This window comes from Strongylocentrotus purpuratus, unplaced genomic scaffold, assembly GCF_000002235.5.
Source record: "Strongylocentrotus purpuratus isolate Spur 01 unplaced genomic scaffold, Spur_5.0 spur5_scaffold_20, whole genome shotgun sequence".
NCBI classification, from domain to species: Eukaryota; Metazoa; Echinodermata; class Echinoidea; order Camarodonta; family Strongylocentrotidae; genus Strongylocentrotus; species Strongylocentrotus purpuratus.
Window position 1 is genome coordinate 15,160,741 of NW_022145606.1, and position 13,451 is coordinate 15,174,191.

The window sequence follows — 13,451 nt, forward strand, 5'->3', positions numbered from 1 at the left end:
TTTCTCTCATTTTGAAAGAATGGACATATAAAAATATAATGAAATTCATCACCAATATATGTTGGTGTATAATACAGAGTGGGCATTGCAAATCATCTACTACATTTGCATCAAATCTACCTTTACTAACTGGTAATCTATGTGTTCTGCATCTAAATTTACTTAAATTTATCATTGAATGCTTTTAAGGGCCTTATGGCAGCTGGGCTAAAGCCAGGTATAATACTTTTGCTTTATACTATTATGCGCCTTGAGCTTCCTCGTTGGGTGTGCAATATTATGCATGATATAAAATGTCGCTATTATTATAATCATTACTTGATTTATTTTCTCTCTGCCATGAAGATGATCATGACAACTGTGAACTATAATCGGCTGGCCTTCATCTTAACGATGCTCAATGTAATGTTTGGTAAGTACAACAAACATACCAACACACTAAGAAAAAATGGTGCAACTATGCACCTTTAGGGGTTCAAACCGATGCAACAATAGCAGCACCTTTAGGGGTTAAATCCTGCACCCTTTTTAAAGGTGCAATCCTGCACCCTTCAAAAGGGTGCCAGATTGAACCTTTTGGGGGAAATGTTAGTACCCTTTATGGTTCAATCCTGCACCTTTAGGGGTGCAAACCGATGCAACAATAGCAGCACCTTTAGGGGTTAAATCCTGCACCCTTTAGGAGGGTGCCAGAATGCACCTTTTAGGAGACATGATGTACCCTTAATGGTTCAATCCTGCTCCTTTAGGGGTGCAAACCGATGCAATAGCAGCACCTTAAGGGGTTCAATCCTGCACCCTTTAAAAGGTGCAATCCTGCACCCATTATCGAGGAATACTCGTGACATTTGCTCGTACACGTATACATATTAAACATGCATGATGTTTCTTGGTTAGTAAAAATATAATCAATATATATATTGCTAAAACGTGAATGTAATTGTAACATGATCAGACAAAATAATCTATTGGTTAATGATTGTCGAAGGAAAATAAAAATCACATAATTGATGTGCATTGTCATAATTTGCTTAACAAATCATATGATAAATGTATTTTTATGTGAACACGTGGAAAGTAATCATGAATGTGCATGCGATATGCAAACATTTATTTTGCACCTTTTGGGGTTGTTAGGGTTCATTTTTGTGGGAAGGGTGCAAAATCTTATATTGCACCCCTTTTTGAACCCCCTTTCCTTCAATAGGGTTCATTTTTATGTAAAGGGTGCAAACTCTTACTTTGCACCCTTTTTTGCACCCTTTTTTCTTAGAGTGAAGAACAAAATAAAGAGAGAAAGAAAGAAAGAGAAGAAGAAGAGAAGAAGGGAAGAAGAGGTGAGGAGGATAGAAGAAGAAGAAGAAGAAGAGGAGGAGGAGGAGGAAGAGGAAGAGGAGGAAGAAGAAGAATTAGAGGTGCCACGATGCTATGGTGGTTGCAGCCCCTAGCCCCCTCCCGTCATTCATGTATGTAAATTGGGACTAAGAGCGGGTTTCGTTGGTTGTGGCCCCCTTGGCATATTCTATTCCGTTATTGTTACATGTAACACAAATTATTGTTGTAACTTTACACAAGGTTGTGTACACGCTAGGCCGTATCACGAGGACGGCATAGAGAGTGATCTTGTGCCACAAGTCGCTACAACCCGGGCTACAACAAAGAAGTCCCTGGATAATGGCCTCCCAATGGACTTCCCGATCAACTACCACGTTTTTAACGAAGGTAGGCTAGGTTCTATTTGCTCTTTTGAAAACAAGTTTCCATGCATAACGAGGGGGGGGGGGGGGTTGCAGTCAATGTTTCAGTTTTCTCGTGTATATAGGTTACAGATTTAGTTGATTGTTTCATAGATTCATTTATTTTGAACACGATTTATAAAGAGAACAATGTCAAAATGTTCAGCAACTAGGCTTGTTTACAAAAAGGTTGTGAAACAAGCACAATAAATATAAAATGCCAAATACAAATAATATTTAAACAATACAAACAAACCATATTAAGTATTGACTATTACAGGTAGAGCATAAGTTGATGTATAGTTATGATTTTATTGTTTCACATTCCACAAAATAACAGTTTACAAATATAATATTAAAAAAGGTCAGCAAGATAAAGCCTAATGACCAAAACAACGATGGCAGTAAATAAGCAGTAAGTAACATGAAACATACAAGGAACCTAATAGAAAGCAGTGCTTGTATAATATAGGTTCCCAAACAATTTACCAACGATATTATAACAAACTTCCAAAGTAATGAAGAGAGACAAATCCGGGACATATAAATGATACACAATTAATACGGTTAAGTGGTTACTTAATAGTCATAATAGTCACTCGATCGAGGCGGAAGAAAGAAAAACAAGATTATAAACAAATACAAAATAACGATAATGTGCCTTATGGTTATGATTTCAAGAGGAAGTCTTTGAGTTTACGCTTGAATGAATTCAGCGAGAGTGATTGAAAATCTCAGCGTCCAAACTGTTCAAAAATGAATGTCCTGTATAGGTGCGTACGTGGGATAGATGAAAATTATATGATTGCCTGGTGGGATAAGAATGAATGTCACTATTATTTAAAAACATATTATTCGAGCCACTCGGCAATTCTAAAGTTTGTTTTTCTTATTTATTAACATAAGTGAAGACTCAGATCTAAATGGCTGCGAATATTTGTAAAAATATTATCAATAAGTGTAGTCGTAACATTAACATTTCGAGTGGACTTTGTAATACAATCTCTAAGAGATTTAGAGATCATTGTATCTAGAAAATCCTGACAATGTGGCTTATCATGTTAATGAAGCAAATCTATATCAAAATCGCCCATTGTAAAATAGTATTTGTTTTTAGGACAAGATGAATCTAAAATAGAATATAAGGTGTCCGTCAAAAATGTTAAGTTGCAGTTTGGTGATTTATAAGTTTCACCTACAAGTATGTTTTAAGATGCTGCTTGTAAGTGTCGGCTTGCATGGTGATGTAGATATACAGTATGCTTTTCAGGACTACACACCCTCAAGACAGATTACCGAGAGTCCTTTTCAGGACTCCTCAATCCTCTCTCTCCCTCACATGGTGGACCCGCAAGCCTACTGTATAAGTATTTTTTTCCACTTGTGATTTCAATTTCGATACAAATATTTTCACAAGCTCCCGTCGTATATGTTAGGTTTTTAACCACTTAAAATTGGATGTCATTTTTTACATAAGAGCCACACCACCATAATTTTTAACAACTCTGCCGTTTACTACGGAGAGAGTAATCAAGCAAATAAACAAGAGAAGTGAGTGAATCTGATAACGAAGTTTCACATAATCCTATAACAGAAATGTCTACATTTAGCGAATTCAGAAACATTATATTATATATTAGAGTGTAAGTCTGAGAAATTATTTGACTCGAAACTTTTAAATTTAGGTAGATCCTGAGGTAATACATAACAAGAAGACATGTTCTGTTAAGATAAATCATTAATCTCATGAATAAGATTTAGATCAGGCATCCGTGCATTATAAGTATTTATAATATGTAAATCAGGATTCAGCATATTCTTTTCAGGACTTTCGAAATTGCCACGCGTAGGTGAAACATTAATCAACTCATTACTCGCCATAATAGCAAAAAGATAAAACAATTAGTGATACATAGTTTACTCTAAGTGAAAAGCAACTAACATACATATTTCTTGATAGAGTCAGCAAATGTAAATTACAATGAAACACGCACAGCATGTAATAAGATAAAGAGAAGAAAAAAAAGAGACGTAAGTTGAACAATTGGATTCGTATCAGGGTACGACATGTTGGAATGCAAGCAAGTGGACCGTAAAAAATGTTAAACAATTTGCAAAATAAAGGTCATTTGATCTGCTATTTCCTTTACAATGTAGAGATTAATTATTACAATACTCATTTTGTCTATTGTTTATTTTGACTAATAATTAGTTAGTCCAATTCACGGTTTGACAATTATTATTCTTTATGATTAAATGATTATTAGACTTCATGGATAATAGACAAAATAGGAATTAGACAAATTGAGATTTAGATCGACTGACAATAAGACTAAATGAGAAATAAACCAAACGGGTAGTAGATTCTTTGGAGATTAGACCAGATGGAAATTAGACCTAATGACTATTAGCTCAAGTGATTGATGAAATCATTATTTGACCATATAGAATGGGGTAGTAGATGAACTGAGGGGTGTTTCACAAAGATCCTAAGTTGAACTTATCTCTAAGTTGGACTTAAAAATTATGGGAAGCCATTAGCATCCTTGAAAATATTTTGTAATTTTTGTTTAGAAGGCATAAAATGTTGATTCAAATCATTCATATTTTCTATTATCATGGGAGATTTCATGTTCTTGATGTGGAATGTATGAAAAGACTAAAATACTTGAATTTTTGCCTTTGAATATATTTCATTTTAAGGCTACAAATGGCTGTCCATAATATTTGAGTCCAACTTAGAGTTAAATTCGACTTAGGATCTTTGTGAAACACTCCCTGGTTGTAGAACAAACGGCAATAAACCGTCGTTTTATGTTTTTACTATAGTATGGACCACATAAATTGTACAAGGAGATGGATGGAGATCTAAGTGATCGCAAAGTAATGACATCAAAGCAATGCCCTTTCTATTTTATCTTTATCACTTCTACGTCATACACAGAGGCAGTGAGCAGATATTATACCCTTCAGAAGCTTCCATTCGTTGCTCTTGATGAAGAGACGGGTTCGGTAATGTTATATTTAATCACTATATTCTTATATCTAATGACAAAATCCTATTTAATGGTTCACCGCTGCCACCATGTGTCATTTTGGTTGCTATATGAAGGGAGGCGTATCAAGACACGTACCCCCTGGACATCCACCCCCGGATAACTACCCCTAGAACAACTACCCCCTAGAACAACTACCTCATAGGGCAACCACTCTCCAGAACGACTACCCCCTAGGACAACCCTCCCCGGACGACTACCCCCTGACAACTACCCCTAGGTCAACTAGCCCCTAGGACAAATACCCCTGGACAACTTCCCCACACAACTATTCCTCCTAGGGTAGTTGACCGGGGGTAGTTGTCGTATAGATTAGTTGTCGTGGGGGTAGTTTAACTTTTCCTTTAATTTGATACATATTCTATTATATTCCATTAACGGTTTCAATATGAAAATTCTGAACAAAAAAAGAGTGTCTCGTTGTTATTGCTGAGTGCAGTTGCGATTATTTGTAACAAAAGTTTGATGCTATCTGTAGGTCAGTCCTATATGATATCAATGCTTGAATTATAGAGGCGTTTGTTTTTCTCAATCTTCAGGCCCGAGTATCGTGTCGCAGTCTCACGAATAGAACACACAAGCGGATCTTTAAAGTGTTTTTGCAGCCCTATTGTTATGATGCTCTTGTGACTGATGTAGAGAGTGGGACGATAATCCTAGTTGAAGATAGTTATACCAGGGAAGATGCTGTACGGGAAGCCACCAAAGCATTGCTTGAAAGACTCATATCTACAGGGCAGATGAAAGGTAAAAATCCCTTCTTTCTTGATTTAAAAAAAAATCGCAGATGTTTTTATCAAGTTCAATTTATTATCGGTGGCTTACAGCGCCCTATCCGAGCAATCCTGGCTTTATGTTGCAATCATAAGTATTAACCTTTAGGTCGGTCAAGAATCCCATGACTTTTACAAGCCGATCGCCTGTCTGCATGATTATCAAGATATTTATGATTGGAATTCGAAATTTCTACAGTCTATTGGGAAAAATGAGTATGGTAAAACCGGTCACTCAAAGATGTATACTTTTTTGAGGCACTTCATGATCATTTTCAACTTTTTTTTTAGGGCTTCTAAATTACACCAGATCACAGAAACTGATAACACGTAGGGCCATACATCTCAACTGGAAACATTGTTATACAATGCCTTTAAGTGTCCGGATATCAAACCCCCATTATATTAACGACAAAGAACGTATAATTTAATAAGCTCTAGTTCTTTTTTTCCTGATCATCCTCTTCAGATTCCACTTCATGTTATGTGCCAGCTTATTCATCACCACTCGTGCTCATCCAAGGTAGTTGTCCACCAGGAAAGGGCATCAAGTGTGATACCGTATGTGAGTTTGCCTGCAGTGGTGCTACCTATACCCTGGTTGGAAATCCTACCATTAGATGCGAGCCAAATACGACTCTCTCCGATGTTTTTCCTCGTTGCCAAGGTAAGTTTACAAGCTCGCCATGATGATACGGCTTACTCCGTAACGTCGGATCATCGCGTTCGGTCGGGTGGTCGGGCTACCCGATGAGATGAGAGGGGTTAATTTCACACACATTAGCCACACCCTCCCCCCCCCCCCCGTTCGCCATTTCATGAATACAAAGGGGCATTTATTAACAAAAGGGAGGGTAACGCAACCACCCGACCCTACGCGATGACCTGATGATTCGAAGTAAGCCGAAAGATACAGGGCCTAGTATATATGCCTGTCTTGAATGAGACAAGATGGCTCTGTGGTAGAGCAATGGTCTAGTAGCTTGGAGGATCCAGATTCGAAACCAAGAGAATGATCTATTGCCAAGTCCCTTTTAGAGGACCTGAAACCGTTGGTCTCCTGGAATTGTTACAAGCATGCACAAGATCTATAGCAGCCAGGTGGAATATACCATCAAACCAAACAGCATACTTTAATTCACGCAGTCTATGTTTCAACCAATGTCTTCTGATGAAATACGAAAATATTTGGTTTCTTGATGTTGTTGATTTACAAAGCTGACCAATGAACTTCACCACAAGAGAATTTCATAATTATCCTAGTCATGTTGTACTCTTGTGGAAAAGTGCTTTTATGTGATATCTTCTTACGCAGCATTGTGCCTTTCGACATAATAATTATTTTGATTTCAATTGAATTTAGCGCCTTACAAATCTGAAGTTATTATCTTTATCATTATTGTTTTCTGCAAATTATATTTTTTTAGTTAAACCATCGCTGGGAATGAAATTCTGATATTTTACATTGTCAGTGATGGATTACTTGCTAGTTCACGGCTAATAATTTTTTTTTAATTTCTAGACTTTGTTTGTATAAAAATAAACGACGCGATCCGCCGAAGGTCAAATTGATTCGTTCCATTTTGATGGGTTTTAACTGATTATTGTCTTCGATCATCTTATTACACAGCAAATGAACAACCAATCACACACAACCATGTGCCTCATACTACGACTACTCCACCACCCTCGACAACAAAGAAAAGTCCGTCCACAAAGAGGATGAATTCTTCCACAACGGAGAATGCTCTCACAACGGGAAATCCGACGACAGCGCAAGATCCACCAAAGACAAAGAATCCTTTGACACCGGAGGGTTCATCGACAAAGAAGGGTCCTGCCACCAAGGAGAATCCTACCACAGAGATAGGTCCTACCACAGAGATAGGTCCTACCACACCAAGGAGACCTACACCACCGAGTCATTCCACTTCGAAGACAGTGCCTTCTACTTCCGCTCTTCCTCAGACATCACGTAGTAAGTCATCACACAGCTAAATCATAGTTTGCGCATGGAAGGAGTCGAGACAGCGGAAGTCGCTCCTGATTGGTCATTCATTTCGCTGAGCTCCAAATGACTCCCTCCCATAGAGATGGCACACGAGAGGGATTTTGTTAGCTTCATGATTAACTGCGTGAGCGTGTCACAACTCCAAACAGGAGCTCTTTAAAGGTTTTTCGTATTAAGGCCAAATTCCTTATTTAATTACTTGATTTTATGTAATATATACCGCTTCGATGCTGTATACATAAATCTGAACTAGGGTCAGGAGAATATACTGTCTTTAACATCAGTATCAATAGTACAATATCAGTTATTAGATAATAATTGTTATTTTGTTATGTTACAGCATTCAGGAAGTTTGGATTTATTGGCTTTTTAGGCGTTCCCCTACTCCTTCTGCCAGTAATTTACATCATCTATAAATTACGTCACAGACATGACAAACAACAGGTATTAGTATAAAGGCCTTTATATATATATATATATATATATATATATAAAGAGAGAGAGAGAGAGAGAGAGAGAGACACACAGACAGACAGAGAGAGATAGAGACAGAGAGAATTTCTGTTCATGTTTGCATTTGTTTTGTTTTGTTTTATTCTACAAAACTTGCATAGCGTCAAAAATAACCATACACTAATCGAATTCTTAACTTCAGCCCTGGACCATATACACTATACCTAACTACATGTATACCTAACTCTAACCCCAAACCTCACCACAGACCCAATTGTAATCCCAACCCTAACCAATATACTTTGAAGCAATTTAGCCGGGTGCTTCTGTTCATCCAATACCATTAGTTGGATTTCTTTTCTGTAAAGATCAAAAATACTGACATAAAAAATGGGAATCAGTCTCATTTTTTCCCTTTAGAAATTGCCAAGAAATACTCAATGAATTGAAGTATTTTCTCATAACTTTACGTTTGGGACTTCTGGTTTGATTGACTTTCTAAAAAAAATGAGTATTAATTCATTTCAATCATTCTTGTTCGACTTACGATTTTGTCAATGTTAAATTTGCATTTCTAAGAGGTATACGTAAAAGTTTCTCAATTAATACACTTTTCAATTTCTTACAGTACCGTGTTCTTGATGAAAACACAGTGGAAGACGATATTGTTGGTATGTAGCTGTTTCTTCCGGGGCCCCGTCTTATAAACAGTTGCGATTAATCGCACCTTATTATTAACTAAGTACATAACAGATAGGAGACTGCAAACTTGCGATTGATTGAAGGACTTGCAATCGATTCGGATCAATCGCTACTCTTTATAAGACGGGGCCCTTATTTGCATTGCTTTCTTAATGGTATTAATATGACATCATAATGATATTATGTGGTATTTACGTATTTAAAAACAAATGCCTAATGGTATGAGATAAATTAAGTCGAATTCGTACTGTGAAACTTGCATCTTGTTTTCCAGATTTGAGTAATGTTCTTTAATTTCTTACACACCATTCGTATTTGATCTATTTATTTGCCATAATTATGTCATCGGTCTGAAACCACAGGTCCAACATTATAGTGTCCACCTATTAAAAAAATTTCCTCTTTTACTGACATTAAAAAATATACAATCTCTGTCTCTCTCTCTCTCTCTCTTTCCCTTTTTTTTTCTCTCTCTCTTTCTCTCTCTCTCTCTCTCTCTCTCTTCATACAGATATTCCTCCTGATGTTGATGGGTTGTATAAAGACATGCACATCTCTCCAGCCCTTCCAACCGATCAAGAACTCAACCGAGAAGAGGTTAGTCCATTACAGAATTAGTTCTAGATATTTCTTTCCTTGGCGGGGGGGGGGGGGGGGGAGGAGGAGGAGGAGGAGTCCGATCCCTTGGAGGGGAGGGTTGGGTGTTTATGCATTCATTTTATAAACTAGTCCCACGAATATGTTGAGTTGGCCGAAGGATCACCCCCCCCCCCCCCCGAAAAAGAAAACAAAATGTATAATATATTAATAAATTTATTTAAAAATAAATAAATAATGGGGAAACGTTTACCCCTCCTGATAGATTTCCGACAAAGAGATATAATATATTGTAACGAATATTATAACTATTATTTATTTCAGTGTTACACGATGGATCAACGCAATAAGGGTCTGGTCTTCATTTTGAACAACTACCACTTCCACGGTCCTGATCGTGCGAGCGAAAGAACAGGCTCTGATATTGACGTAGCCAACGTAAAACAAGTCTTCACCGAGATTGGCTATACGGCAGACGAAGCTCAAGATCTCAGTGCTGAGGTAGGATATTTTGTATACGTATACAGAATAATAATAATATATAATAACAATCCGTGCTTATTATAGAGCTTGATACACCGACGATGTTTTCGAGCGCTTTACAGACATAATTTTTACCACATTCATCAGATCCAGGCTTGCCCGCACACAACTTATGCACATTCTCCACTCTCTGGGGAGTGATCTCGCCAGCTCCATTTTACAAACGCTCACAATGCAGCTAGATCGAGCCATTAACATTCGCATCCTAAGAAGTACCCATCTCACACCTGGGTGGAAAGTTGCAAATGTAGATTAACGTCCTGCCAAAGCACGTTAGTGCCGGATTGGGATTTGAACCCCGTTCCTTGTGATCTACAGTCGGATGACTTACGCACTAGCTAGACCTCAACATATCTACACCATGTGTTTTGGGGCTTGAAGAACTAACGAAACAAAACAAAATACATAAGGGGAAATAAGGGAAGAAAAATGTCGGTCTCGTGGGCTGGTTTCGTGAACTATCTGAAAAGTGGTTAAACGGATAATGTCGGTTGTCCGAGTCTTACTAGTGGGTTGGAGGTCTCACGTGCTGTTAAAATTGTCTGAAGGCACAATTAAGAAACCGACATTGTCGGTATAGCTAGAAAGTTGTCGGCCTCCCGGACTCTCAGTCTCGGAGGCTGTACCTGATATCCCCGTGCAAATACACACACCGACACGCGCGCACACTTCACGCACACACACACACAGATCCATCTCCGCGGCATTCTCAAAGCACTTATATTGTTCACCCTTATCCACTTCTAACACTCTATAGGATATTAGACTGGAGCTGAAGAACTTAACCCGGAAGATCTTGCCCTCTCATACTTCGGTGGTCCTAGTCTTAATGAGTCACGGAAAGGAGGCAGGTATTCAAGGTACCGACGAGGAGATTGTGACCGTTAAGGAAATCAAGGATATGTTCTCTGGGAACAACTGCCCAGCCCTGATTGGAAAACCAAAGATCATGATCTTCCAGGCTTGCCGTGGAGGTAAAACACGACTGGAAATACTCTCGAGAAAAAAACACACACAAAAAACAACCTATTAAAGGGACATCCAACTCTAGAGAAAAAGAATGAAAATCAGAGAAGTAGACTGGTAAAAGAATAAATAAAATCGGACATAAATGGAAACGTAATGAATGTATGGGCTCTTCGAATTGGCTGAATCGGTAATGTCTCTGTGATGTAATGGCGGACAGCTGTCTTGTTCTAATAAGCAAATGACTAAAATGATGAATGTATGACACATGAGATTTTTTTTCGTTTTAGAGGACATATAACAATATGCTATCTATAGAGTAGTGCCCCAAGGGAGAAACAAACGGGAGAGTAATTCGCAAGTACGTCACAATCCATTCACCATACTGCCAATTTGAGATTGGCAAGACCTTGTGATATATCACTGCATTTCAAACATTCATAACTTTCTTATTATTGTCGAATTTATTTCAAACTTTCACCATTCTGTTTTGACAAATATGTCTGCTTTTATTCAAATGAACTTAACTCATCACAAGGGTGGATTGCCATTCAAATGAATGTTTACGAATATGACTAACATATCTCGATTTATGAACGTTTCTATACAAACTCTTGTTTACCATCTATTTGAATCACCTGTTATGCAAAAAATACCAGCTCTATAGATGGAATTCACTTTGCAAACATCAGTGCTATGTCGGACACATCTCTTGATTGTGATTTCTTCATTATTTAACTCTTTATAATAATTGTATGCCACAAAAAATAAGAACCACCTCGTGCCACATTGTTTTTATCATGGGATAGATTTACCACAGACTTCAAGATTATTTAACTGTTTCACCGGTGTTAAATGGCTTGTCATATGGCAATTCAAGACTGGTAACGGGTAATAAGGGAGTTTACAGATAGCACATGGTACAAATGACCCCAAATATCCACAAATCACATGGAGAAGTTCCACTTTGAGCATCTTAGAATAATAAGTGCCAAAGTCCTAGATGTGCTTCATGAATACCTTTTGTTTGTCCTCTTGGAAAGAATACTTCCACCTGCGTATCATAGAATGTACCGTTGGTGCATAAATGAATAATGTTACATAACTTTTATGAGCGCATGACTGCACCACTCGAATACAAAGTTCTCTAATGAAAAATGCAGAGAGTTATTTGAAAAAGAGTTCGGAATTCTTTTCTTCTTATTGTTTTCAGGGAAAGTAACGCCGAGTGCTCCATCTCTCGCCACCTCCGTAGTGGATAATGGAATATGTACAGACTTCGTCGGGACTGACGGGGTAGCAAGGGATGGAGGGGTTACCATGGTAACAGAAGATGAAGCATGTTCCACATCACGTGGTAGAGCTGGAGGAGGAGGAGGAGAAGTGGAAATTGACTGCGGTGTACCGGACAATGCTGATATGTACATTGCTCAATCCACGTCGGAAGGTATGAGGAAGAATAATGAGGGGGGGGGGGAGGGAGAGAAAGAGAGAGAGAGAGCGCGATAGGGATATATATATACATTATAGAGAGAGAGAGAGAGAGAGAGACAGAGAGAGCGCGATAGGGATATATATATATATATATATATATATATATATATATATATATATATATATATACAGAGAGAGACAGACACAGAGAGACAGAGAGGAGGAAGTGACAGAGAGAGAGAGAGAGAGAGAGATAGAGATAGGGGCGAGGGAAGCGAGGAAGAGAGAGAGAGAGAGAGAGAGAGAGAGAAAGAGAGAGAGAAAGAGAATGGAGAAGAGAGAGAACGAGAGAGAATCGGGGAGAGAGAGAGAGGAAGACAAAAAGAGAGAGAGAGAGAGGGGGGGGTGCAGGGGAAGTGGGAGAGAGCAGCAAAATGAAGAAATATTATTGTTGTCCTAGTATAAATTTCACATTTCCGTTGTTGATTGACAGGCTATTTCTCACTACGTAATACACAAAAAGGATCTTGGTTCATCCAGGCTCTCTGTGAAGAGCTGATCGCCAGTGCCCACGACCACCATCTCGATGACATCATGACAAAGGTTACACTTCTTTTAGTATATCATTTTCTTCTAGAGATTTTAGACGAACAGTACGTGGCATAGCTACAGGGGGCACAGGGGGTACATTCCCCATCGAGTATTAAAAAAAAAGGAAAACAAAGAGGGAGAAAAAAATGAAAAAACAAATGAATGAATCAATCAATCAATCAATAAATAAATAATTCACATCTCATTTTCCGAATATCCCCGATGCGGCCTTCGTTCCAAATTTCGCTTTGACTTGTGATACGACAGCCAATCACACCTTTGTATCTGTAAGAGCTAATTGATGTATATATTTTTTTTCTCATAATGTTTTCATGCAATTAGGTTACAGACAGAGTGAAGCGACAGGAGACAAGGATACGCATCAGCGACGACGAACGACAGCTAACCATGCAGACCCCGCAGATTATCAAACAAGGGATAGGAAAGAAGATCTTCTTCTTACCAAAATACCCTCCGCCAGCGGGAAGTCAATAAATTAAGAGGCATCTATAAATCTAATCTTGATCTCTGGAATGCAGAGGCGGTGGAGTCGGGGGGGGGGGGTGCACAGTGCCCCCTTTTTTTTCAA

At 38.3% G+C, this 13,451-nt stretch overlaps 1 protein-coding gene across 1 annotated transcript; it reads left to right on the top strand.

Moving 5' to 3' along the window:
* The first annotated feature begins 321 nt into the window (after window positions 1–321).
* LOC589091 lies at window positions 322–13,377 on the top strand. The gene is made up of 14 exons (XM_030992831.1): window positions 322–412; window positions 1,576–1,722; window positions 4,681–4,748; window positions 5,332–5,539; window positions 6,035–6,232; window positions 7,196–7,543; window positions 7,917–8,020; window positions 8,658–8,700; window positions 9,243–9,328; window positions 9,653–9,829; window positions 10,629–10,845; window positions 12,051–12,284; window positions 12,765–12,874; window positions 13,205–13,377. The coding sequence occupies exons 1-14, from the start codon at window positions 340–342 to the stop codon at window positions 13,355–13,357; spliced, it is 2,166 nt and encodes a 721-aa protein (XP_030848691.1). The 5' UTR covers window positions 322–339; the 3' UTR covers window positions 13,358–13,377.
* Window positions 13,378–13,451: the final 74 nt, after the last annotated feature.

Coding starts and splice junctions, on each gene's coding strand:
- LOC589091 (XM_030992831.1), top strand. CDS start 340: ATGAAGATGATCATGACAACTGTGAACTATAATCGGCTGGCCTTCATC. Junction 9,329..9,652: donor AAGAACTCAACCGAGAAGAG/GTTAGTCCATTA, acceptor TATTTATTTCAG/TGTTACACGATGGATCAACG. Junction 12,875..13,204: donor TCGATGACATCATGACAAAG/GTTACACTTCTT, acceptor TCATGCAATTAG/GTTACAGACAGAGTGAAGCG.